At 34.2% G+C, this 23,792-nt stretch overlaps 4 protein-coding genes and 1 long non-coding RNA gene across 8 annotated transcripts; 1 reads left to right on the forward strand and 4 right to left on the reverse strand.

Moving 5' to 3' along the window:
- Positions 1-94: 94 nt before the first annotated feature.
- Positions 95-1,940, forward strand: LOC106356472 (F-box/kelch-repeat protein At3g18720-like). The gene is made up of 2 exons (XM_048736813.1): positions 95-570; positions 891-1,940. Exons 1-2 carry the CDS (start codon positions 494-496, stop codon positions 1,891-1,893), a joined length of 1,080 nt encoding a protein of 359 aa, XP_048592770.1. The 5' UTR covers positions 95-493; the 3' UTR covers positions 1,894-1,940.
- Positions 1,941-3,618: 1,678 nt separating this feature from the next.
- Positions 3,619-8,115, reverse strand: LOC106356473 (senescence-induced receptor-like serine/threonine-protein kinase). The gene is made up of 12 exons (XM_048736811.1): positions 8,040-8,115; positions 7,400-7,952; positions 6,672-7,150; positions 6,449-6,590; positions 6,294-6,365; positions 6,121-6,192; positions 5,939-6,019; positions 5,396-5,855; positions 5,020-5,146; positions 4,888-4,950; positions 4,610-4,799; positions 3,619-4,220 (listed from the first exon to the last, which is right to left on the reverse strand). Exons 1-12 carry the CDS (start codon positions 8,113-8,115, stop codon positions 3,821-3,823), a joined length of 2,715 nt encoding a protein of 904 aa, XP_048592768.1. The 3' UTR covers positions 3,619-3,820.
- A 4,009-nt stretch (positions 8,116-12,124) lies between these two features.
- LOC106358289 lies at positions 12,125-13,181 on the reverse strand. 2 transcript variants are annotated; one of them, XM_013798035.3, is made up of 2 exons: positions 12,675-13,181; positions 12,125-12,480 (listed from the first exon to the last, which is right to left on the reverse strand). In XM_013798035.3, the coding sequence occupies exons 1-2, from the start codon at positions 13,105-13,107 to the stop codon at positions 12,344-12,346; spliced, it is 570 nt and encodes a 189-aa protein (XP_013653489.1). In that variant the 5' UTR covers positions 13,108-13,181; the 3' UTR covers positions 12,125-12,343. The 2 variants fall into 2 exon arrangements, with proteins under 2 accessions (XP_013653489.1, XP_048592771.1); XM_048736814.1 differs by having other exon boundaries at positions 12,125-12,482; positions 12,680-13,144.
- A 1,385-nt stretch (positions 13,182-14,566) lies between these two features.
- On the reverse strand, positions 14,567-17,878 carry LOC106358290 (glycosyltransferase BC10-like). 2 transcript variants are annotated; one of them, XM_048736816.1, is made up of 11 exons: positions 17,517-17,878; positions 16,766-17,163; positions 16,584-16,682; positions 16,394-16,494; positions 16,219-16,290; positions 16,042-16,132; positions 15,659-15,739; positions 15,512-15,574; positions 15,304-15,426; positions 15,189-15,227; positions 14,567-15,103 (listed from the first exon to the last, which is right to left on the reverse strand). In XM_048736816.1, the coding sequence occupies exons 2-11, from the start codon at positions 17,159-17,161 to the stop codon at positions 14,969-14,971; spliced, it is 1,200 nt and encodes a 399-aa protein (XP_048592773.1). In that variant the 5' UTR covers positions 17,162-17,163; positions 17,517-17,878; the 3' UTR covers positions 14,567-14,968. The 2 variants fall into 2 exon arrangements, with proteins under 2 accessions (XP_048592773.1, XP_048592772.1); XM_048736815.1 differs by having other exon boundaries at positions 16,766-17,248; positions 17,517-17,874.
- Positions 17,879-21,086: 3,208 nt separating this feature from the next.
- Positions 21,087-22,326, reverse strand: LOC106358291. 2 transcript variants are annotated; one of them, XR_001272437.3, is made up of 4 exons: positions 22,015-22,322; positions 21,830-21,930; positions 21,628-21,734; positions 21,087-21,430 (listed from the first exon to the last, which is right to left on the reverse strand). It is a non-coding gene; the product is annotated as an uncharacterized LOC106358291 (long non-coding RNA). The 2 variants fall into 2 exon arrangements; XR_007314959.1 differs by having other exon boundaries at positions 21,628-21,930; positions 22,015-22,326.
- Between the last annotated feature and the right edge of the window lie 1,466 nt (positions 22,327-23,792).

Raw genomic sequence — 23,792 nt, forward strand, 5'->3', positions numbered from 1 at the left:
GTGCTTTTGGAGTGGTTAACATGTATTCTCAGTTATTTCTCCTAAATCGGGTCCGTGCTAATGTTTATGTTCTTCACGTCTTTGGAACCCAATTTTATTTATCAATAAAGTCATTGAACCAGACACTGACTCTCTAGCCAAGACAAATCGAAAAAACGATTTTTTTAACCTTTTATAATTAGTTAGGTGAACTGGTATGACATCCCTTGTCGTTGACGTAATATTTAAATATTCAGAAAAATCCATTCACCTAATGAGTTCGTCTTGTTTATTATTTTATCATCTATCTGAACAGTAAAGGTGATTTAAATATCAGACAACATGGATGTAGATTACTCTCAAAAAAGAAAGACTTGGATATGAGAAATTAGTTGCTTGCTTCCAATTTCTTCTGTTGGTTTCATCTACAAGCTTTGTTGTTCTTGTTCAAGCTCAGGAACAATCACGTACGTAACTAATAGTCTGGTTTGCGTTAACTCTTCGGATATTGAATATGTGTTCAGCAAGTCCGTCGTCGTTGTTCCCGGAAGACCTTACAGTGAAACCTATTGTCCAAGCATTTCCAGCACCGTGAGTTTTCTTTCTTTTTTTTTCCTTCTCTTAATAAAGATTCTAAGGTTTATGTTCTCTGAATTAGGGCTTCAGATTTGTTTTTAATCCCTGAGAAGACTTCTTTTTGTGTTCTTACGTTTTGAAACTGTCACACGAATAGGCACTTTAAAAAGAATTTTGATTAAAAAGTTGTTTTAAAGATTTTAAGAACATATGTTTATGTATTACTCTTAAAATTTTGGGATATAGATTAATGTTTCACTTTTCTATGCCTAAGAGCCGGCTCTATCACATTAAAGTTATTCTTAATTCTTTTTTTTTCTGCTTATAATTGTCAGAAGCAATATAAATATTCCCTCAGATCTACTGCGGGAGATATTGTCCCGCCTTGGACTGAAAGCCAACATACATGCTTCTCTTGTCTGCAAGACATGGTTTCAAGTAGCTGTTTCTGTCAGGAAGTTACAGCCTCATCCTTGGCTTTTTTATCCACTAAAAGGAGAAGCAAACGGAGACTACATTCTTTTAGATCGGCAACGGTCTCAGGCATACAAGCTTAATTTTCCAGATTTGAAGGGCCATGGATTCTCTTGTTCTAGGGATGGTTGGTTGCTTGTGTCCACAAATTTCCCCTCGTACTTGGTATTTTTCTTTAACCCGTTTACCCGTGAGTACATATACTTACCCGAGGCTGCACCTACGTCAGGCTACTGCTTAACTTTCACAGCCGCTCCTACATCAAGTAGTTGTTTGGTGATCTCGCTTAACGATAGAAGTATCTGCTCATATATTGAGATTGCTACTTGGAGACCTGGCGAAACCCTATGGACCACCCATCGGTTTGAGAACTTGTTACCCGGTCGTAGATGGAAGAGTTGTGTCTTCTCAAATGGTGTGTTATATTGTCTCACTACTTTCAGCAACATTGGGATTTTCGACCCGTCTAAAGCAACCTGGAATATTCTACCAGTGGAACCCTGTCCCGCCTTTTTTCAGGTAGATTTGGGTAGACGAGTGTTGATGACGGAACATGAAGGAGACATATCTGTTATGCTTACAAGCCGCAACAAGAACCCATTGATGTTTAAACTAAACCTTAAACGCAATGCATGGGAAGAGAAGAGAGAGCTTGGTGGCTTGACAGTATTTGCAGGCCACCCTACCTCCCTTACAAGAGCTGGTCTCTCGGTGGAGGAGAGGAACAAAATATACCCATCACATAATGGGCATCTCGGTGTGTACTATTCCCTTGGTACAATTAGCTCTCGTTTCCCTACGAGCAACTATTTGTCTAACCGCATTGCTTGGGTGGATCCTCCTCACAACAATTTTAATTTGTGACTTCATCTTTTATGTTTAGTTTAATAAAAAAAATATTTGAGGTTTTATTAAAAGAAGAAAAGCTATCGATTGAAATGTTAAGGCCCAATTTGAAAGCGATTTATGAAACTATCGATTCTAAATCACCTTCACATATAGGAAAAGCAAAACAAGGAAAAACATGTATCCATGTTACTTGGAGAAATTATTCTTTGAATTACTGCACATGTTTGCTTTAGTTTTGCAAAGCTCGTGATTAAAATAATACACCTCAGCTTTCTCTTCGTTCACCAGGTCTAAAATACCGTGTGTCTAGTCTTCGAACCCAATAAAATGATATGAGAAATGTTTTTAAAATTTGTTATGGGCAAATCTCCAAAATAGCACATTTCTAAGTTTATATCACAAAAATAGCACTCAAAAACTAAAATGACCAAAATAGCATTTTATCTTTTGAAAAATTTAAATTTTTTTATTTTTCAAAATTTGAAATCTTATCCCAAAACCTCACTTCTCAACTCTAAACCCTAAAACCTAAACTCTAAACCCTAAACCCTAATTTTAAACCCTAAACCCCACCCCTTAAGTGCTATTTTGTGACTTTTGACCTTGAGTGCTAGTTTGGGAACAAAAACTTGATTTAGTGCTATTTTGGTCTTTTTCTCATTTGTTATGGTTTTGATAATTTTTATATTTACATTAGTTAAGCATATGGTGTTTTTCTTTTGAATTTAGGGCTGTGATATCTTGTACCATGGGACATTACCTATTGAAATTTTTTATGATCACTAAAAATGCACCAACATTTATCAATTAACCTTGAACTTCAGTAGAGTTTAGGGTTAATATGAAGCTTAGCTAAAATCTTCTTTAATTTTTCTCAAGCAAAAGTGGTATCAGAGCCAAAAAATTTCGATGGGAGGAGTTGATTCTTGTTTCCGTAAAGTTGTTTTCTGATTTCATGATGACAATTCGATAAGGTATAAGTACAATGTTCCAAGATTTCCAAGGGATGAAACTGGAGAAAGAGAACCAAAAAAAAGGCAGAGACTTCGCAATCAAACGTTACTTGTAATTTTGGAATAGAAAAACTTAACCACACAATGGTGGTGTTTGGAAAAGAAGCAACCAGAGCCACAAATAACAGAAGATGCTATGACACCAACTTTTGTTTCTTCTAAGGAATCTTTATCCACTGATTCTAGGCAAAACATGCAAGTGCCACTTCTTAAATAAAGACAATTGCCACGCGTGTTTGGTAAAGTTATTGGGAGCGAGACAATTCAATCAAAGCCCCGAAGTTATTCTGTCCAATGAACTTTTCCAAGCGGGAAATTTGGTCAATCATATTCCGTCCGATGATGTTCCGTCGGTGGTTTTAAGGCATGCGTTTGACAAAAGATGTTCGTGGAGGAAAAAAGGAGAAAGAAGAGATTAACGTCATTGAGTTTGAGTTTTAAACACAAGGTGAAAATTTATAGAAGAATACTGTAGCTGAAGCTTGAAGAAAAGCTCCAAACCAAAAGAGAGAGTAACGATATGATATGCGGTTTTTGGATTTGTTATGGTTTTGATAATTTTCCTCTTTACATTAGATTAGGGTTATATATCTTGTATCATAACCTATAAAGGAATTTCTTATGATCAATAAAGAAAACCAACTTCCAAAACTTAACTTCACTCTAGCGTTAATAGGAAACATTAGATAAAATATTAGTATTTCCCAAGCAAAAGTGGTTCATTTCATAAAGCAAAAGAAATGGTATTATCAAAAAGCCCACAACCTAAGATGAGTCAGGTCACCAATGGTAAGCATGGAAGCAGTTTGAGGGTTTATTACATAGGTAAGGTAAATAAATTTATATACGTAACGTTTTTATTGAGATGCGATATAAATGAAAGAAACAAAAAAAAAAAGAATTTGTTCTTCAGCACGCAGTAAAATCATCTACCTTGCTTGAGGACCCATTTCGGAATTCAGATTCACTGTAACCATCTTTGTCGAGTCACCTTGGTTATTATGATCGTTCACTCTGCCATCAACGATCTGTTTCAGCCCCATAACGACCTGACTCATCGTTGGTCTATGCGTAGACCTCTGCTCTGTACAAGCAAGGGACAATTCTGCCATTTTCCAAGCAGAGCCAGCATCATATCTCTCTCCTAGACGCTGATCCACAATCCCTTTGATGTTTCCTTTGGCTAACATTGAACTTACCTGATCACTTATATGCCTCTTCTCTCTTCTTGAGGATGCAATTACAGGCTGCCCTGTTATCACTTCAAGAAGAACAACTCCGAAGCTATAAACATCACTCTTCTCGTTCATTTGGCGCGTCGAGTAGTACCTGCCATTTCAAGAACATAAAGTGATGTCTTCTAAATATTCGTTTTGCCGGTTCAAGAAAATAAGATTATGTCTTCTAACTATTTGTTTCTTCATTTTTTTGAGTGAGTGGGAGGTTCTGAGTTCGAAAATCCCTACATCTTTTATGACAAGGCCAGACCATGTTAAATTAACTCTTCTTATAAGAGAAGACTCCTCCGAAGGGGAATCAAACACATGACCTCTTAGACCCTACTAGCCGTGTCATTCAAGAGGTTTAGCCACTAGACCAACTCCTCAATAATTTTTTTATATTTTATTTCAAGAATATAAAATGATGTCTCCTAATATTTGTTTTGCCATTTCAAGAAAAATACTATAAGGTACAGATTCAAGGATGAGATTACATACTCGGGATCGAGGTAACCGATTGTTCCAGCCACAACGGTTGAAATCTGATCGCTTCCTTCAACAGGGAAGCTTCTGGATAAACCGAAGTCCGCAATCTTGGCTTGGATCTTCTCATTTAGTAAGATGTTTGTTGGCTTCACATCTCTGTGAACTATAGGAGGCTTACAACCATAGTGAAGATACTCTAGCCCTGAATATTTTACAATAGAAAAGGACACTTCATTGATCAATTTTCACATATTGGTTTAGTTTCATTTCAAAATGTTTGCCAAACAAACCTTGCGCTGCATCTAGTGAAATCTTTAACCTCTCTTCCCAGCTCAATATAAATGACATTTTTCCTTTACAAAACATATCTTATTAACAAGGATACACAAAAGGAGTAGCAGTGAAGCAAAAGTAGTACTGACCTGATAAGTAGTCTCCTAAGTTCCCATTAGCCATAAACTCATATATAAGAACCATATTATTTCCCTCATTGCAGTATCCGATAAGAGAGGTCAGGTTTGTGTGATGAACTCTCATCAGAATTTCCACCTAGGAGTGAGAACACAAGAGGAAACAATCTGGAGATTAGACTGGTTAAGACCATCTCCGATCCACATCTATATTTTTTTCGCTAAAATAGAAAACTCTGTTATAGATCTAAGTTTTGCTTCCATATGTATGTTTTTATAATAGAGTTTTTCTACTTTAGAAACAAAAATATAGCGATTGGTTGGAGAGTTCAGAGATCGGATACATGACGACTAATAATAAAAGAATGATCCCTTTGAGAAACCCAACCTCTGCTCTAAACTCTTTGTAACCTTGAGCTGATTCTTCAGAAAGTATCTTGACTGCAACTTGATCTCCATCTGAGATTCCATGGTATACTTCACCAAAACCTCCTTTGCCGAGAACTCTCTCGAAGTTATTTGTGATACTCACAACTTCTGAGTATTTGAAGTATCGTTGGGCTGTGTTTAATGGACCGGTATTGGCATCATTGGTACCTGCAAACAAAGGAGTATTAGAAGTGTTTATAATGATTATGTCTTTCTTTATTATATACAATGAACTTTTGAATGTTTTTTGAATGTTTGAACCTTTATGTGATCTTTTCTTGAAATGCCAGAATAAAGCTAATGCGGTGAAAAGAACGAGCAGCCCTATGACTGATGCTACTACTGGAATGATATAACCATTATTTTTCTTTGTCTTTTCGCATGAATCAGACGAGCAAAGTTCTGGATTTCCACCGTACCTTATGATTGCAACATTGAAATTTAAGGTATAATCAGTTAGGATTTTACATGTTTGAGTTAAAGAACTTATCAAGCGGCAAACCTCAGTGAAAGTGATCCATCCTTTGATCTCTCAAGGAGTTTTCGTGGAACTATTCCTATCAGCTTGTTTCCTTCCAAGTTTCTGCAAAAAAAAAAAAAACTCACAGAAACTGGTATGATATATTTGAAAACTATTAATCTTTAGAGGATGCTTGTTTATGTTCCCTGGCTTGAATGACTTACAACTCAGTTAAATTTGGTAAATCTGCAAGGAAATATGGTACTTTTCCTGTTAAGTTATTACCTGCTAAGTCCCTACAATGACATTTGGTTTTGTTAGTGTAATATATTTGATAAAACTCTCTTTATTACAAAGTCCATGAATGTTTATTACATCAGACACAGAAAATACTAACAGTTTTTTGATGGATGTAAGATTGGAAAAGGCTGGATCAATCTCTCCAGTCAATCCACTAAAAGATAAGTTCCTGCAGATTAAAAGAAAAAAAAAAGACTTGGTTGTCAGAACATAGCAGAGCAAAACAGAACATAGCAGAGCAGAATGTCTTACAGAGAAATGACTCTTGGGTTAGTAATGTTATCACTGTGGATACAATCAAGACCTTCCCAAGAATAATCCACAGGAACACATGGATCTCCTTGCCAATTTTTCTTCAGTCTGTACTTATCCTTGATCTTCGTCATCGCATCGACTAAAACACAAAAATCAAAACTGTACATAACTACATAATATATGTATACAAGAGGTTGTTAAATATTTCAGAAAACGTTACCATCCTCTTGATCAGTTGATAACTGAAAGAACTCATTAACTTGATATATCTCCATGGCGTTAATGATCGGTGGAAGCATCTCTCCAGAGGTTTGTACGAAAGAAAACTCATGTATTGGTCCGGTTACTGGATCTGGTGTGAAAACTGTATCCGTATACAAGTAGCTAGGTCTAAACTTTTCAGCAAGTCTTGTGTCATTGTTGTAATAAACTGTGAATTCTCTCGTCTGGTTTCTTGTGAGCACTTCAACCTCAGCAAAATGCATATATACATAAAACTTCAACCTAGGGTCCGCGGGTTCCCAAAACAGAATTATGTAATCGCTAGCGTTAATCGCTCTTGTAGCGGTACTCATGACAACACTAGCAGGGTTGAAGCGGTTGTTGTAGTTTTGATCAATAGGGAGTGATGTATTCAGTATCATATGGTTTTTAAACCTACTCGGCATCCATATGCGATCATAGACATCATCTTTGTATCTATAAGAAATGAGTTAGTAGAGGAAGTAACACTTCAAGAAACACAGTGTTCTAAAAATCAGTTCAGTCAGCAAATTGGATCTGAACAAAACAATTTTTTTCAAACCAATTTTTTTATATATAAAAAATCAGTCTAGGCATTCAAAAATCGGTCTAGGCATCAGCCTAAACATTAATCCTCTATACAGCGCCTAACCATCACTTAACTATTTCTTGAACATTGAAGAAACATAAAGACATTTGTTTTACCTGACAGGAAGATTACTAGTAGAACCCAAATCCCATCTCCTAAAAAGCATGAGAGCTTCATAAGGAGTCTCATAAGTATTGTTCTTCAAGAACCTTACTTCCAAAACAGACAAGAAAGGAGTTCCTCTGTTCTTATCAACAAGACAAACATGAAAATGGTCTAGAGAAGGAGTGTGTATGATCTCTTTGGTTATTATAGTTGTTGAATTGTCAAGAACAATAGAATCCCATAGATTAACACCTAGATAGAGGTCGAAAGCGGGTGGTGCTTTTCCGAGTCCATCATAGTTTCCATACATGAAACGGGTTCTGATCAAATACTTAAATCCTTTACCTTGTTGAGGCAACACTTTGTAACAGTTTATCTTACCTTCAGGGAAGCTTCTTAGATTGTGAAACTGTCTTGCAAGAGAAGTATTTGTCTTAAGCTCAGGAGCTATGCTCTTGCTTGTTCCTGACTCAACAAACGTTGAATCGGAAACATACTTTATGTCTGTTGTCTCGTCATTGTAGCTCGAATCATCAGGTATACCACAATCTATACTGACAAAACCTGGGAGATATGAAAATATTAATCATATTAAAAGCATAACTCATTAAAATCTGAATAATTAACAGAGTAAATGCTGTTTTAAGATACCAGATTGGTGTTGACCATGAACAAGAAAGAGTAGAAGAAGAAAGCTTATCCATGAAAGAGAACTTAAAATTGTCATTAGTAGATATAGGGGATGATCCTTTGATTATTTTCTCAAGGATTGTGCTGCTCTTTATGATTTAAGGTAATGGGAGCTTGCACGTTAGTCTGATCATGCTGGTTTAATATTAAATCAACATTCAATACCACAATTCAAATATTTCATTTTGTCAAACATAGCATTTTTGTGATTAGGTTCATGATTCATGTAGTTGGAATAGAGGCAGAGTCATGTCAACGCTTCTCACTTTGATAAACTATCTCCAATTATTCCATAGTGGGCATTAGATTTATTGTTACTCTGAGTTTGAAAACTGGACTAATCTTATTAGGTCTTGACCAGCCAAAACAATGATAGGGGATTATGTAGATTCTATTATACCAGGAGAAAGTATAGAGACACCGAAGGTATTAGTCATTAACAGAGGACAACAAGGGTTAAAATCATAACCAATCAATAGTAGCCTAGTAGTAATAATTGACATAAATTTTAAACTCCAGATCTGAGAAGAAAAGTTAATAATGATCTGAGAAAACTAGGATCATGTCTTAGACTATCTCCGATGTATTTTGTTATTCATTTTTCTAGAATAGAAGAATTCTATAATAGAAAATGAATTTGTTTTAATATATTTCTTTAAAATATGTTGTTAAAAAAATATTTCTCTATAATATTAATTTCTTAAAATAGATTAAAGCATAAAAATACTATTTTAGAAGTAAAAAGAGAGTTAGATTTGGAATACATTTGATTCTAAATACTATTACAAAGTCAAATATAAATTGGATTAGAAATATTTTAAAAAAAAATGGATTGGAAATGCTCTTTGTGTTTGCTACGGTTTATTGTAGTGAAAAGTTCTTATGAATCCAAGGGCTAAATGTCCTAAACATGTACGTAAAAGAAATTTTAAGTGTTGGCTACACTTTACATCTGTAGGGGTAGAGTACATAGATAAGACTCATGGAACATCAACAATGATACGCCATTCACGCTCTTGTCCAGAAAAACCTGAAACCAAAGTTGTTGCATATGATCACAAAGTTGATAAGGAAATGGTTTCTGAGATTATAATTTATCATGACCTTCTTTTTCGCTATGTAGAATATGGAAAGGTTAGGGAGAGAGATAAGTATCTTAATCTAGACTGTGAGCTTATATGTAGACAAACCGCAAGTAGGGATGTGTATAAAAGATTTGAAATAGAAAAGCTGAAGTTGAAAGAGGTGTTTGCGAGTTACCAAGGTCGAGTGTCTTTTACTTCTGATTTGTGGACGAGTCGTAGCCAAGTGAGGGGTTATATCTGTCTAACTGCTCATTATATCAATGAGAAATGGAAGTTTTAGTCTGTGAAAGCTTCTGATTCATTAGGGAGAGCGTTAGTCTGTGAAAGCTTCTGATTCAAGGAATGACTCTTTTGTTGCCTGTGTTGAGAGCGCTGGTATTGTAAGCAGTGCTGGTTTGTCCATGGATATGGACACATGATGGAACTTGACTTACGAGATGTTGGTGAGAGCTCTCAAGTTTCGTAAAACCTTTGCTAATCTGCAACTGTACGATAGAAACTAAAAATGTTTGCTTTCTCAAGAAGAGTGGGATCACGGTGAGAAGATTTGAGATTTCTTGAAGCCATTTAGTACAATCAAAATGTACTTTTCTGGAGTCAAATACCCTAAAGCCAGTGTTTATTTCATGCTAGTATAGAAGATCGAGTTGTTGTTGAGGAAGTATGCAAGGTGCACATGTAAGGATAATGAGATGAGATTAATGGTTGTAGATATGCAAGGTAAGTAAATAATAGGATGAATACAATCTTGTTTTAGCTATGGCAGCAGTACTAGATCCAAGGATTAAACTGCAATGCTTAAGGAAGCTTATAATAAGTTGGATCCTAGAACTGCTGAGAAGAAGGTTGAAATTGTGAAGACGAACTTGGAGTTGCTTTATAAAGAGTATAGCTCCAAGTCTTCAGAAAGTTCTTCCAGATTTCCAAGAAAAACTCCACATGAGCTTCTAACAGAATCGCCTCTTGAAGATGATTTTGATGATGTAAGTATCTTACAGAAAGTTTTTGTTTATTTTGATCTCTTAATAATTGGCTAAATTTTTCTTTATCTTGAATATAAAATCTGCTTGAGCTTGAAAGGTGTATCCAGTTTGGTTCAAACAACGAAAGGACAAATCTAGACATGTATTTGGCTGATACTAAGGTTGATATTTCAGCTTTCTCATATCTGGAAGTGTTAGACTATTGGAAAGATAAGCAACACAGATATGGTGACTTAGCTTTGCTTGCCCGTGATAATCTCAGCATCCCTATTACTACTCTGAATCTGTGTTTACTGTAGGAGGTCGGGTTTTGAACCCTTTTAGAATCTGTCTCCTCCCTAAAAGTGTTCAAACATTGATATGTACGCGAAACTGGCTACGTGGGTTTGCCGAGTTTGAAGGTAAACTCATTGTCTCGAATAAAGTGTTTCAGGAATAGTTTATGGGTTTGTTGCTGAACTCACTGTTTGAATGATTTCTCTCATTACTTGATGTATGAGACATTGAGGAGTACTTTGATTATGATGATGAGGATGCTAATAAAAAAAGCAAGTAGCTCAGGAATAGAAGATTCAAGCATATGATATGTGGTAAATACTCTGTTTTATTGTCTGTTTCAAGTTGCTAAAGGCCCATATGATGCTTGTGATTAGTTGCTTGTGAATGTGTCACTGACTGGCTGACTGCACTAACTGATTGAGTTTTAGATTCTGAGTTTTATACTTCTTGTTGTGTTCTATGTTTGTGTGGGTTTCTTGCATTTAGATCTCTGTTCTGCTGTTATTGTTTTGGAAGTTGAAACTTGGAAGTTATAGATTGGAACTTAGAACTTGTAGGCTGTAATGTTTGAGCTTACTCTGAATACTTATGATTGATTCTGCCTCAAACCCATACATCACAAATTGTGGTTACATCAATTCTTAATATAAAGAAACTGAAAGGTGAAAGCTTAGGACTTTAAATCCTGTTTAGGTTATGAAACGTGTCGTTCGTTTGATGTATCTCTCTGTGCTCCTTGTCAGACTATCTGTAGTTTGATATATATTTTGTTTCAGCGAGTGTCGAATCCATTCTTGTATCTGCTACTAATAGACTGTAAACAATGCCTCAGTTTTTTCGCTTTGACTGAGACATTGATCATATCTTATTCATGATCATATGTAGAGTCTCTACCATTTCTCTTCACTCATGATCATCATCTCTCTTGCCTCTAAAGATTTCGTCGTTCAGTACATCCTATTTAACATATCTGTGTACGACACAGTATTTGGTTTGTATCCTTGTGTGAGCACAACCTGAAGCAGCATTTTAGCTTTGTTCACTCTTTGTATAGTCTTATTCACGAACCTATATGTAGACAAACCGCAATGATTCATATCTTGTTCTATTGTTGGGCTTGTTGCAGAGCAAGGAGTGTTGGAGAAGCAACGAGTGTTTGACTGTTAAAGACTTGGAGAGTTTGATTCAACAAAGATTTTGTTGAAACGAGTGTTATTATTCATGTAAAGTTGTAAACTTTGGTTTTTAAATTCCATGCTTAGAATTTGAAGACACAAATGAATAAAAGATACATTTTCTATTTAAATGACTTGGAGAGTTTGAGGAGAGTTTGATTCAACAAAGATTTTGTTGAAACGAGTGTTATTATTCATGTAAACTTTGGTTTTTAAATTCCATGCTTAGAATTTGAAGACACAAATGAATAAAAGATGCATTTTCTATTTAAATGAAGCATATTTGAGTTTTATAAAACATGTAAACTTTGGTAAATTTGATATACAAAGAGTTATTGATTTGTATAAAAAATAAATGGTACCAGCCCTAACCCTTGAATAAAATAAAACAGGGCTTATAATAAACAAACCTCCCTCGAGCTGGAAGGTAGCACGGAGTTGAACATGTAATAACATTGATTTCTTCAGATTGTTATCAACTTAATATATACGAACATTATGATCTCAAGTTGCACCGTCTGCTATGGTTTTAATTAATTATTAATTAATTATAACAAGCTGTATAAAATATAGTTCACAAACAGCGTTAAGACAGCCAAAACATCGATATAATTCCATGGCTTGCAACTGTATATACAAACACAACCTCATCAGTCTCGAGAATCATCCGTTTTTTTTTCCAAAGCCTGTCAACGCAAACCATGCATCAGGTCTGGCCTTCCACGTGAGCTGGAAAAGTAAAATCACTCATCATCGTCTCCGTGTTTCAACAAGTAGACTGGATCTGGAAACTGCGCTAGCTTGACTTCCAGCATCTCATTCCCCGGAACGTTCAACTCCGTGCTACCTTCCACCTCTTGTTTAGATGAAGAATCATCATCTATATATCATTTCAATAAAATAAAAAAACAATAAATCACATCAAACATAACAGTACATAGATAACATAAAAATATCAGTTCAATTACATTACATGTTCATTCAGACAAAACATAATGTCCCCTTCACTGTCTAAACGCATCACCCCTAAAGATCTCATCTCCAAAATTAACTCTTATTTTTTTTACAATTTACCTGGAGGAGGAGTGAAGAAAGAGGAGCAAGGCCAGCCAGAAGGAGAAGACAGGGAGAGAACCTCCTCCTCGGTCAACGGATGCGTCACCTGGTCGACCAAATTAGCGATCTTGGCGGCGGTGTTCTGGTGCGGAGGGACCCAGAAGGAGGAGCCAGGGGAGAAAGGGAGCCAATCGGGAGTCGAGTTCTGAACGACGATCCTCCGAACGAACTCGTTCAGCTTCTTGAGAACCGCGGCTTCGGCTTCGGCCTTGGAAGTCGCTGACGAGGAAGAGTCCAGCTCGATCTCGATCAGATGAGGTTTCGATGAATAGGGACGGCGGTTGAAACAGACGAGGCTTGGCGCCGCCGTTATCTTCGAAGCCGGCTCGTTGAAGCGACGGAGGAAGAGTCTCCCGTCGGGAATTAGGGTTTTCGACAGCAATCGGGACATTTTTTAGGGGAAGAAAAAGAAAGAAAGACAGCTTTTTCCATATTTATAAAGGGATGTTCTGTCCGAGTAAGGCGGTGTCACGTGTCTGTACAACTGAAACGGGTACTAAAAGTATCCGAATTCGCGAGATCCGACCCGAGTATAGAACTAGAGAGAAAATGTTCGGTTGTATTCCGTTTGAGACGTTTAGAGAGGGTCGGGGACGCACCTACGGCGGTACAAGTCACGTGCCCCCCCCTGCTAATTTTTAATTTTTCTCTAATAGTTTAATTTAATTTATCAAATATTATTTTAGTGAAGAAAATTGAAAAAAATGTCCCCATCAATATGGTGCCCCGATTAAAAACCTTTTTAGATCTGTTCCTAGTTTGAGCCGACTGATCAGGTCCGGTGGCTCTCAAATTTGAAGTGGGGGAATAGTCTTCTTGGTTGATGCGATTTGCTGGATTAGCTGACCCATTCCCCTAATGTTGCTGTCAGTGTCATATAATCTTATTTTCCAAAATGTTAATGGACCGGACCTATGCTCTTATGTGTGGTATATGGAGAATCTGAGTCCATATGTGATAACATATATAAGGGATATAAGTGTAGGTATCTCTAACTCCCTTTTTGTCATCTATTAATTTAAAAACATGAAAAGCATTACATTAGCCGGCAAGGAACACACTCCTTCCGGAACCATAAGTCGACAAGGATCGCAATCCTTCCGGAACCAGAACACATTACAAGGATATGAACCAAACAAAAAATAGAATACTAAAACTTAAACCTACGAACTTATTAAGAGAACCGAAGCGGATGTCCTGATGATAGCGATCACTAAAGAAGAGTCCACCAATCTTCAATCTATGGATACAAACAAGTCTAGGAATCTTATTTGTGGACTTGAAGAATATTCCTATCCAAAGAACCAAAGAACCAAAGAACCAATTTGACAGAGACCTCGAAACTTTCACAACCTTAGGCCGGTATTTCCATTAGCTCCAGCCATATCGTAACACAATTAAAACCATTTCTATACTCCCTAGTTTTCATTTTAAATGATATATTAAGATTTTATCTTTGTTCCAATTTAAATGATATTTTCAATCTCCTATGCATAATTTTAATGTTATTTGATGTTTTGACAATTTATATTCTATTGTATGATTTTTTGTTGGTTGAATTAATTTTAGTTAATGCAAAAAGAAACAAAACATAAAAAATAATAATTTCTTAACTAGTGTGCAAAAACCTTAAATAGTAAATGGAAAAAGAGGGAGTATATGTTTCTTTTTTTAAACCTCCATTCCAAGCTAGATCGCTTGGATTTGTTTCAGAAGAAGATAGGGATATTCTGATTCAGATCATTCGAGCTTCTATTCTCTCTACAAAACAAGTAATATAAAGAATTAAGTTTAAAGAATTGTAATATTTGTTTGTTTATGGTGAAGAATGGCAATGGGGTATCTAGACATTGGAGCTTCAGCTATTTTTTGTTTTATAATAATATGCAATAATAAGAATGTAGTTCTACAGATTCCTGTCTGAAAAAATGATAATGCTTAATAGCGATTTCAACAGAAGAGAAAAACAAAAGTCACTCTGAAAAGATTAACAATGAAACGTAGTGAAAACAGTATAGTTAAAAATGTCCCAACGTCCCCAACCAAATGAAACTTTCTTATGCTTCTCAAGATCACTACGCTTTTCTTTTTTTCTATGCTCTCAAAAGGACTTTGCAGCGAGTTACATCTTCTAGGGGGTTCCATGATACAGTTCCTCAAAGTTCAAAACTTGGTTCCTTCAAAATATAATGGGACGTTGGTCAAAGAATTCGAGTCAAAACAATACCTCCTTTGCTTTGCATTTTCATCGATCAATCAAAACCACTTGTGTACATTGGAAAGAGATCCATCAGTTTATCGAGAGCATCTGCGTGGAACTTCCTTCCAAAGAGATAGCAAGGTCTTTTGATTCCGTTCCACATGCATTGTGTCCATGTTACTATTCCCTGTGTTAAAAAAAAAAAGGAGCATTATAACCGGTAAATGTAGAACAGATTACAAGTGAAGATGAACTGGTTTAGAAGCGTGTACCGTGCCTTCACTTGTTACGCGTGAAACAGCGTCGATGGACTGCAAAAGGTATATACCAATTTACATAATCTCAATATAAGCAAGTCAAAGGAATAGCCAGTGAAGAGACCAATACCGTGAGGTTTTTAAGTAACTCGTGTGAGACATCTTCAGGCATGAATGTTCTTGGATGCCACTTTCCCTCAGACCAATCAACATATGTAAGAGTCCAGTTAGCAATGCCACCAGGATCAAGCATCTGAGAGATAATATATCACACCAAATTTTATATATATTATAGATAAAAACAAGTACAGAAAGAATGACTGAGAACATATTCTCACATAGAAGAATGTTGGGAGGTAGTGTTCATCAGCAATGCAGTTCTTGTTACTCTCTACACCTGGCTGCACATAAATAACAATAAACCTTCCTATTAATATAACTGAGAAAAGAAAGTAAGAAATAATGTGTGGTAAGGTCATACTGACCCCACAGTAGTCCCGGAACTTTGAGTAGTATAGACTGTCTGCCATAGTCATGACTGCATGCTGACGCGTCATGGAGAACCACTGTAGGGATATTGAGAGAGAGATATAGTACTTTGGCCATAAAAATTTGTTCAAAAATGCTTATCAAGGAACCAAACATGCATATGATTAACTCTCTCTCTCTCTCTCTCTCTCATGTATATTTATACTAGGTGCATTCCTATAACTAGTCCACAAAGAGTTCTACTTTTGTGATACCAACCATATTCAACAATCACACATAACTACTCATTCCTTACATCTTTGTATTTAAATGATCTCGCATGTATTTTCAAAGTATGAGGCAGACATGATACTGGATCAGATAGATAGTATTCTTTTACCTGTGAACCCTTTCTAAAATCTTCCTTTGGAATTTCGGGCAACATGTGATCCATATGCCTGCCGATTCCATGTGGACCAGGATCATCAAAGCTGAAGAGCAAGCATGAGAAAAATCATATAATTAGTATAGAGAGATTAATAACAATAGTTTCGAGATCTCATCAAAGGACTTTTACCAGTCAACATTGCTAACATTGCTGTACATCATATAGTTGTACATGTAATCAAAACTTCTAAGCGGCACACAACTGCAACAACAAAAAAAAAGACAACAAACACTCTCAAATAAATCAAGGCAACCACAGAATAATTAGTGAGAAGAGAAACAAAGTTCCTTGAATAGAATTTTACCTATCAGAGAGTAAAACAAATTGCTGATTTTCAGGATCTCTAAGAGCACTTGTCAACAAACGTCTCTCAGCGTCAATCATTGATATCCTACCCCATACCACCTTCAGAGAAACATACAAGAGAAATGACATGATGATATCCACAAATATAGACATTACAGACAGAAAGAGAAAGAGAGAGAGAGACATACCTCATCACTTCGAATTTCACGGTTAAGAAAGTAACGACTGGTGTGAACCGGCGTATCCTTCGATGCATGGATATACACAGAAAACTTCCCCTCATGACCCTGTGAGGGAGGCATAAAAAAAGCACAAAACCTTCAGACACAACCAATTGATGCAAAGGAGAAAAGAAGAGATGAAGTTTTACCTGGAAAAAGAGGTCCCACAGCTTTTCAAAAGGCAAAGTCCCAGGAGTTAAGAACATAAACGCAATCTTACTAGTCTTTTTTATAACACGAGGGGAGCTCAATATCTCCCTAATCACCACACGAGCCGCAACCTCGTCATCAGAAAGCTCCCTAGGAGAAGGTGGAAGCCAATCGGTAAGCCCTTTGCATCCTTTAGAAGAAAACAAATAACAAGCAGCTCTTCTGTGGTGAGGGAACACGTAACCACCGATTACAAACATTGTTATCAGAGAAACCACTGCCATGATGATCCATACTGGCTTCCTTGTTGTAGTAGGAGCACGGTGGTGGCGAGCTCCAGGCAAAGACTGCATATAACTTGTTCCGCATAGACGCCACCCTTTAACTGCCTTCATCTCTTTAAAAACCCAAAAAAAGACAACTTTATTGCATTACTGCAACTGCTCAGGCAACTTCACCTGTTCTGTTCTCTCAGTTTTTTCCTAATTTTTAAAGATATAATAATAAGCAAAACAGGTGAATGATTCAATAGAATGAAGTAAAGAATCAAACATACATTGACAAATTCAAATTAGTACCCCCAAAGAACAAAAAAGTCAATGCTATATCCAACCAAAACCAAAGAAAAGTCAAAACCATCGTAACAGCTTCACAATCATTCACGCGCATTGCTTCAATCTCAAATCATTACCACAAATATCATTCTAAATAAACCAAATCTGATCTCTTTCTAAAAAAAAAAAATCGAACCTGGATCAAGACGGCGCCGGATCACAGAGACCGCGAGCTTGTTTGTTTCCGACCAAAGATCTAGGAAGAAAAAAACACAACTCGATAGAGAGAAACGTATATAAATCTCGGGGGAGTATACGTATCGATATGTCTAGGCACGCACGCACGCACTCAAACGTTTCCTTTAATTTCAAAAGTTCCCTCTTTTTAACGATGTCGTTTTCGTCTGATCCCTCTCTGTCTATGTCTCCCTCCCTCTCTCTCTCTCTCTTTATAAAACGAAGGACTCTGTACACCAAAGAAGAAGAAGACGATGTCGAAGAAGAACAAGTCCTGTCTGTCTCTTCGCTTCAAGGACAGGAGTGGTCGACTCGACACATTAATAATTATTTATTTATTTTGACAATCAGTAATTATGAAGTTTTATATTCAATGTGACGTGTAAATTTATAATTGGCTCCTGTAATTGTATATTCCCTTACCAACATGAGACCGCGTGTGTTTCAAAACTTTAGATATTTAGTCATTGCCTATGTGTACCGGACATTTGGTTTCTTGGTTTGGTTATGCTCAGTGTTTTTTTTTTGGGGTTTGAAATTTTTTTAGTATTATTTTAGAAGACTGTTATTGGTTCATAAATTCTAGATATTCTTGAATTATATAGGATTTATAAGTTTTACGGATGAAAAATTAAATTGATTATGGTTATGTTTGGTTACTCGATTGATTAGGTTTAGTTTGATCTCTACATTCATCTATGTAAGTCACATCTATTAAATGGTTGGTCGATTTTGTCTCAAGTGGAAGGAAGGCGTGTTAGATTGATATTTCATTACATGTGCTTACCCGTTTTCTCCTCGACAAATTCTAACATCTAATATATTAATTTAAGTTTCTATTTTTACCTACTACTAAATAGTCATAGTTAATATGATATATTTGATTATTTACATTAATGATCAATCAATTCTAAATTATTTTTTTAACTATAACAATATCTATTGAAAAAAATATCTAACAAAATCTTACTTTAAAATTTAAATATTTTTATAAAATAACACATTAATTAATTTCGTAATTAATAATTATAATATTATTATAAATCAAGAAACAAAAATTCTACACCATTTTTTATAAATTCTATAATTATATTATTATTATATAAAATAGAAGTGTTATATGAATTAAATATGACAAAATTATATTAAATAGGTAAACTAAAAAAATATTTATTTAAATTGTTTCATTTGAATAACTTACCACTCATTGGGTTAAAATTCGTAAACTATTTAATATTTTATACAAAACTAAATTTATTAACATAGGATAAATTTTTATATCTATAACTATATATTATCTTTTTATTTATTCTGAAATTCTCAACAATATATTGTTTGAAATGTTTATATACAAAAATATAATAGTATAAAATAACTTTTAGTTCATATACTATTTAAATACATGTTATTAGAAAACTTCAAAATTTTAATAATTCATTTAAAATATTAATGAAAAATCAAATTTTAGTTAGAAATTTATTTATTTTTTAACTATAAAAAATCCGTTGTGAAAGTTTTAGAAAATATTACCAAACCTTTAAATTTTTTTTAGAAAAAAATATATTAATGTAGTAACAAAAAAAATCAAAATTTATGTAATCTTCCAAACTAAAAAATAGTTGGGAAATGTGAATAAATACTTTAAAAAATATTTTAAAATAGTTTCAAACATAATTTTTTTATTTTCAAAAAGAAATTTTGAAAAACAAATTCGAAAAAAAAATCAATGAAGAATGTATTTTTAAAATGTCCCTTTAGTGGTGGTAAAAAAAAAACAAAAATGGCCCTTCCATGAATAATGGTACCATAAAAGTGGTAAACATGAAATTCTCCAAAAATAGTTGTGTAATTTTACAAAGTTTTACTGACAAAATATAAAATAAATTAAAATAAATATTCTAACTCAAAATGATAATATTTCAAATTTAAAAATAAAATAAAATCATAGATAATAAAGATAACTTCTTGAAATGCACCAAGAAAAAACAAATTATATATGTTGTAAAAAAAAGCAATCTAATATTTTTTGAAATCTTAACTAAAAAAAGAAAACTTGATAACATCCGAAAATATCCTATATCAGTAAAATTTATTAAAAAAAATATGATAGATGCTATATGTATAAAAGTTACTAAAATAATAGGTCTATACTCCATTCGTTCGTTATTATATGACGTTTTATAGGCTGGCACATAAATTAAGAAACATGATGTAATTTCTATTTTAACCTTTTCAGTTAGTGTTCATTGTTAAATTTGATTCTGTATCAATACCAATTGTAAGGGTAAACAAAGTCATATTTTGTTATTAAATGCTTGGGAATCCGTAAACGTCAACAAAAAAAATTACTCAAACGTCATGTATTACCGAACGGAGGGAGTATTATTTAAACAAAGAAGTGTTTTTACTTACAAATTCAGTAAAATACTAAAATGATAGATGTTAAAATTATATTTTTTAAATACAACATGTAGATATAAATTATCTTAAACATATATCTTTTCTATAATATAGATACATTTAAAAATGTGTTATATGAAAAATTTATAAATTAAAAAAAAACATATTTTGAAGGAGGTTATCTATTTGATTATTATATATTTTATTTTATTGTACCTAACATGAAAATATATTAATAAGTAAAAAAATTAATAACAAAGTAAAATGTATTAAACAAATCACTATATATTAATAATGTCGAATAAGAAATATAAACAATATTTTTTTGGATATTACTAAACCCCCATATGATCCCCTCTCACCATCTTGCTTTTGCTTTTGCCAATTTATTCAGTAGGAAAAAATATAGATGCATATGACACGACTAAAATACATGCGTCATTCTTATTTATTAAAAAATGAAATATGACAAATTATTATGTAGTAATACAATAGACACAAGAAATGCTTCAATACAGGAGAAATCAACTACGTACCTGACATACATTGAAAGATAACACTCAAACTGAAAATAATCCTCACGGCTTATGCGTTTGTTTGGACCACTTATCTTGATGAGCAACTCCGGTTTGTAAGAAGTAATGACATGTGTTATTGTCAATCCAAGCAATATTCCAGGTTCATAGCTTTCTTCCACATTACACCAAAATTATTTTTAAAGATTTGCAAAATGTTATCAGAATTGGACTTATGCCCATATAAACAACAACGTTATAGTAATATACAACTAATTATTTTTACCATAAACTATGTACGAACATTATTATTATACATTCGAGATATGACGTTGAGAGATCTACAAAGCAGATATGATATGTACTACTGTTCAGTCTTTAAAAGTCCATTGACCAAAACCATTGGACGTAATCATCAGCGTTCCCCTAAGAGCAACATTATTGCTGGGACAAAATTTTGAGTTCTTAACTTTTTTTATTATTATTTTTATACTAAGAGACAATGTTAAGAGACAATAGCAAAGTGTAGATTATTGGTAGAACTTTATGTTGTCTCTTAGTAAATATTTTCCTTGATCTAAAATGCAGAGAGGTTTAGATGGCAAAAGCTCAAAGACAATGGAAGCCATGAAACAACCTAGTAAAGAAACTTTGAAAAAGATCAGAGACATTTCTGCAATTGAAGTTTGGTTCCCTCAAACTAGTCTTACACTTTCCAGACAACACATAAAAACTCGAAATGCATAAATCTTACTGGATAATTCATTCTATACTAGTGAAGGATAAGGCTTGAGGTATTTTGAGCTTTTGTCTTTCTGATTCACCGTAGTGGATGGCGTCTAACAAGACCCAGAGAACTCCAAGACCATGAATCCATAGCATAGTTGTCGTAACATCACCGATTGGAGTCCATGCTCCTCCTGCATTTGCTGCTATCACCACAACAGCTCCTAGAAGTCTGCCATTGGTTATTTAACATTAAAACTAACGTCAATGTGATATAAAATACTGAAACACAAAACAGATTATCTCAGCAACGGGTAAAACATGTTTCTTTCAGAATCTTAAGGTGTATATATACAGAGCTAAAACGTTTCTCAATGTGAACAACATAACAAAGAAACTAACTAATATGAGCTAAAAAGTTTTTCATACTTGCGGTACTCTGATTGAGGAACCAGTTTCCTGAGTAAAGAAACCATGACAATGGTAGAGCTCAGGTTGTCTAGAATCGAACTGAGGAAAAAAGTCACAAACCCCACCTGCGACACCACAAGTCAACTGAAGAGTAAATCCTGTGGAATCATACGTAAAGGAATAAACTTCCGATCACTTTGATTATTAGTCTCGACCCAACCTCTGAAAGCTATGTTATCTATAGTACGGTCAACAGCAACGCCGCCCATCCCGGCTTTCCTCCCTGCGGCGGCGATTCTCCTTCTTTCAGATGAAGCACTCCTACACTCAAATCAAACAAAAAGCATCATCCTTTATACAAAAGGAGAAGAACCCAGATGGTAAAGTTCGGATCTTTAAGCATACCGATGGGGTGAACAGGCAGAGCAGTACGGTTCAAGATGGTGGTGTGACGGCTGAGGAAGATGACTTCGTCAACAGCTTCTCCGGTCGCTTCTTCCCACCGTGAATCCAGATCGTTTTCCGTCGAGAGAGAAAGATCAAAGATGTGAAGAGAAAAAAGCTAAACTCCCTTCAATGAGAGACATGTGTCTCTAGGAGACGTCTGTTTTTGTCCTTAACTAAGAAACGTTTTTTCTAATAACATCTATTTTTGATTTATTTTTAATCCTAATTACATTAAGAACCCTAGCTAAGGACAGCGATAATCATGCTCTAAGGCCCTAACCGACCAAACTCTTAACGATGCCTTATCTTTCTCCACGATCATGTGACCCTCATTTTCATGTGCTCTCTGTTTTAATTTTGGTAAATAATGTACTCTCCTTTTATTTGAGTGTAATACTATGCCTTTCGAAAAGAAACTAAGTTCTACGTTTTTTACATCCAAACACATCTATGAGATTGAGAGCTAGCCGATAATGTAAAAAATGATGCATAACAACACAAATCATAAGCAAACAAGTATACTTCTGCTTAAAACAAAAGGTATACTTCTCATTTTTCTTTAATCACATTATAAAAACACATCCAATGATAGTTATTTACCATGAAATTCTTAAGTTACAAATTTGTGTATGTATATATAATAATTACTCTCTCCGTTCTACAAAAATAGATTTTTTAGTATTTTCACACATATTAAGAAAATACATTAAACAACCAAAATAAATGTATCGTTTTCTGTAATTTTTAATTTTTAATTTTCAATAACTTTTAACTAATATTAATTCAATTAAGTCAATTAATATTCTTGAAGTTTACAATTTTTTCATAAAAAACACAAAAAATACATTTTTTGATACAAATTTTTTTCTAAAAAATCTGTCATTAAAGAACGGAGGGAGTACTATTTAATTAAGAGTATACTAACATTCTTTGAAATGCAACCAATAATATGTTAAATGAGATATTATTGGTTGAGTTTCCAAAAATTTTAGTACACTATTATATATACACATTAATATATAACTTTAGAATTCTATGGTAAAAAACTATCACTGAGGTTGCTCTGAACATCTACCTACATTCACAAGGTGCCTGAGGGTGACGTGGTACAAAGCTCATATTAAATACTCCATCTGTTTCAAAATACATAAAGTTTTAAGGTTGTGCACAACTATTAAAAAACTTATTTTTTATTTTAAAAATATTATTAAAATATAATATAAAAGTTATTCAACCAATCACAAAACAGACTATAAAATATTATTGGTTACACAGTTTTTGATAAAGCTAAAAAGTACATTGGTATATGAAAATATTATCTATTTTGAAACATTAGAAACTTTCTAAAACATCATCTATTTAGAAACAGAGTGAGTATTATATAGTATAATAATGTTTTGGCTAAAAACATACTCTTACTATATTTTCAATCGACATTGGATCCTTTTGGATTTCAGTGTTGGGGTCTGTTGAAAGAATTAAAAGGCAGAGGAAAGATAAAGAGACACCGTTTTGATATATAAATAGTTTTTACGTTGTAAGTGCGTTGTTATAACATTTAGATATAACATTTTTTTGTTAAATAAGTCGTATACACCAAAAACAAAACATTTTTTGTTAAATAAAATATTGGAACATATATTATCATTACAATAAAAAAGAATGTTACGTGCAGTCCCCTTTCGTCCACTAGGGCAAAAGACGGGTTCACTTGTTTTTTCTCGATCTATCATTTT

The sequence above is a fragment of the Brassica napus genome, chromosome A7, assembly GCF_020379485.1.
Source record: "Brassica napus cultivar Da-Ae chromosome A7, Da-Ae, whole genome shotgun sequence".
Lineage (NCBI taxonomy): Eukaryota > Viridiplantae > Streptophyta > Magnoliopsida > Brassicales > Brassicaceae > Brassica > Brassica napus.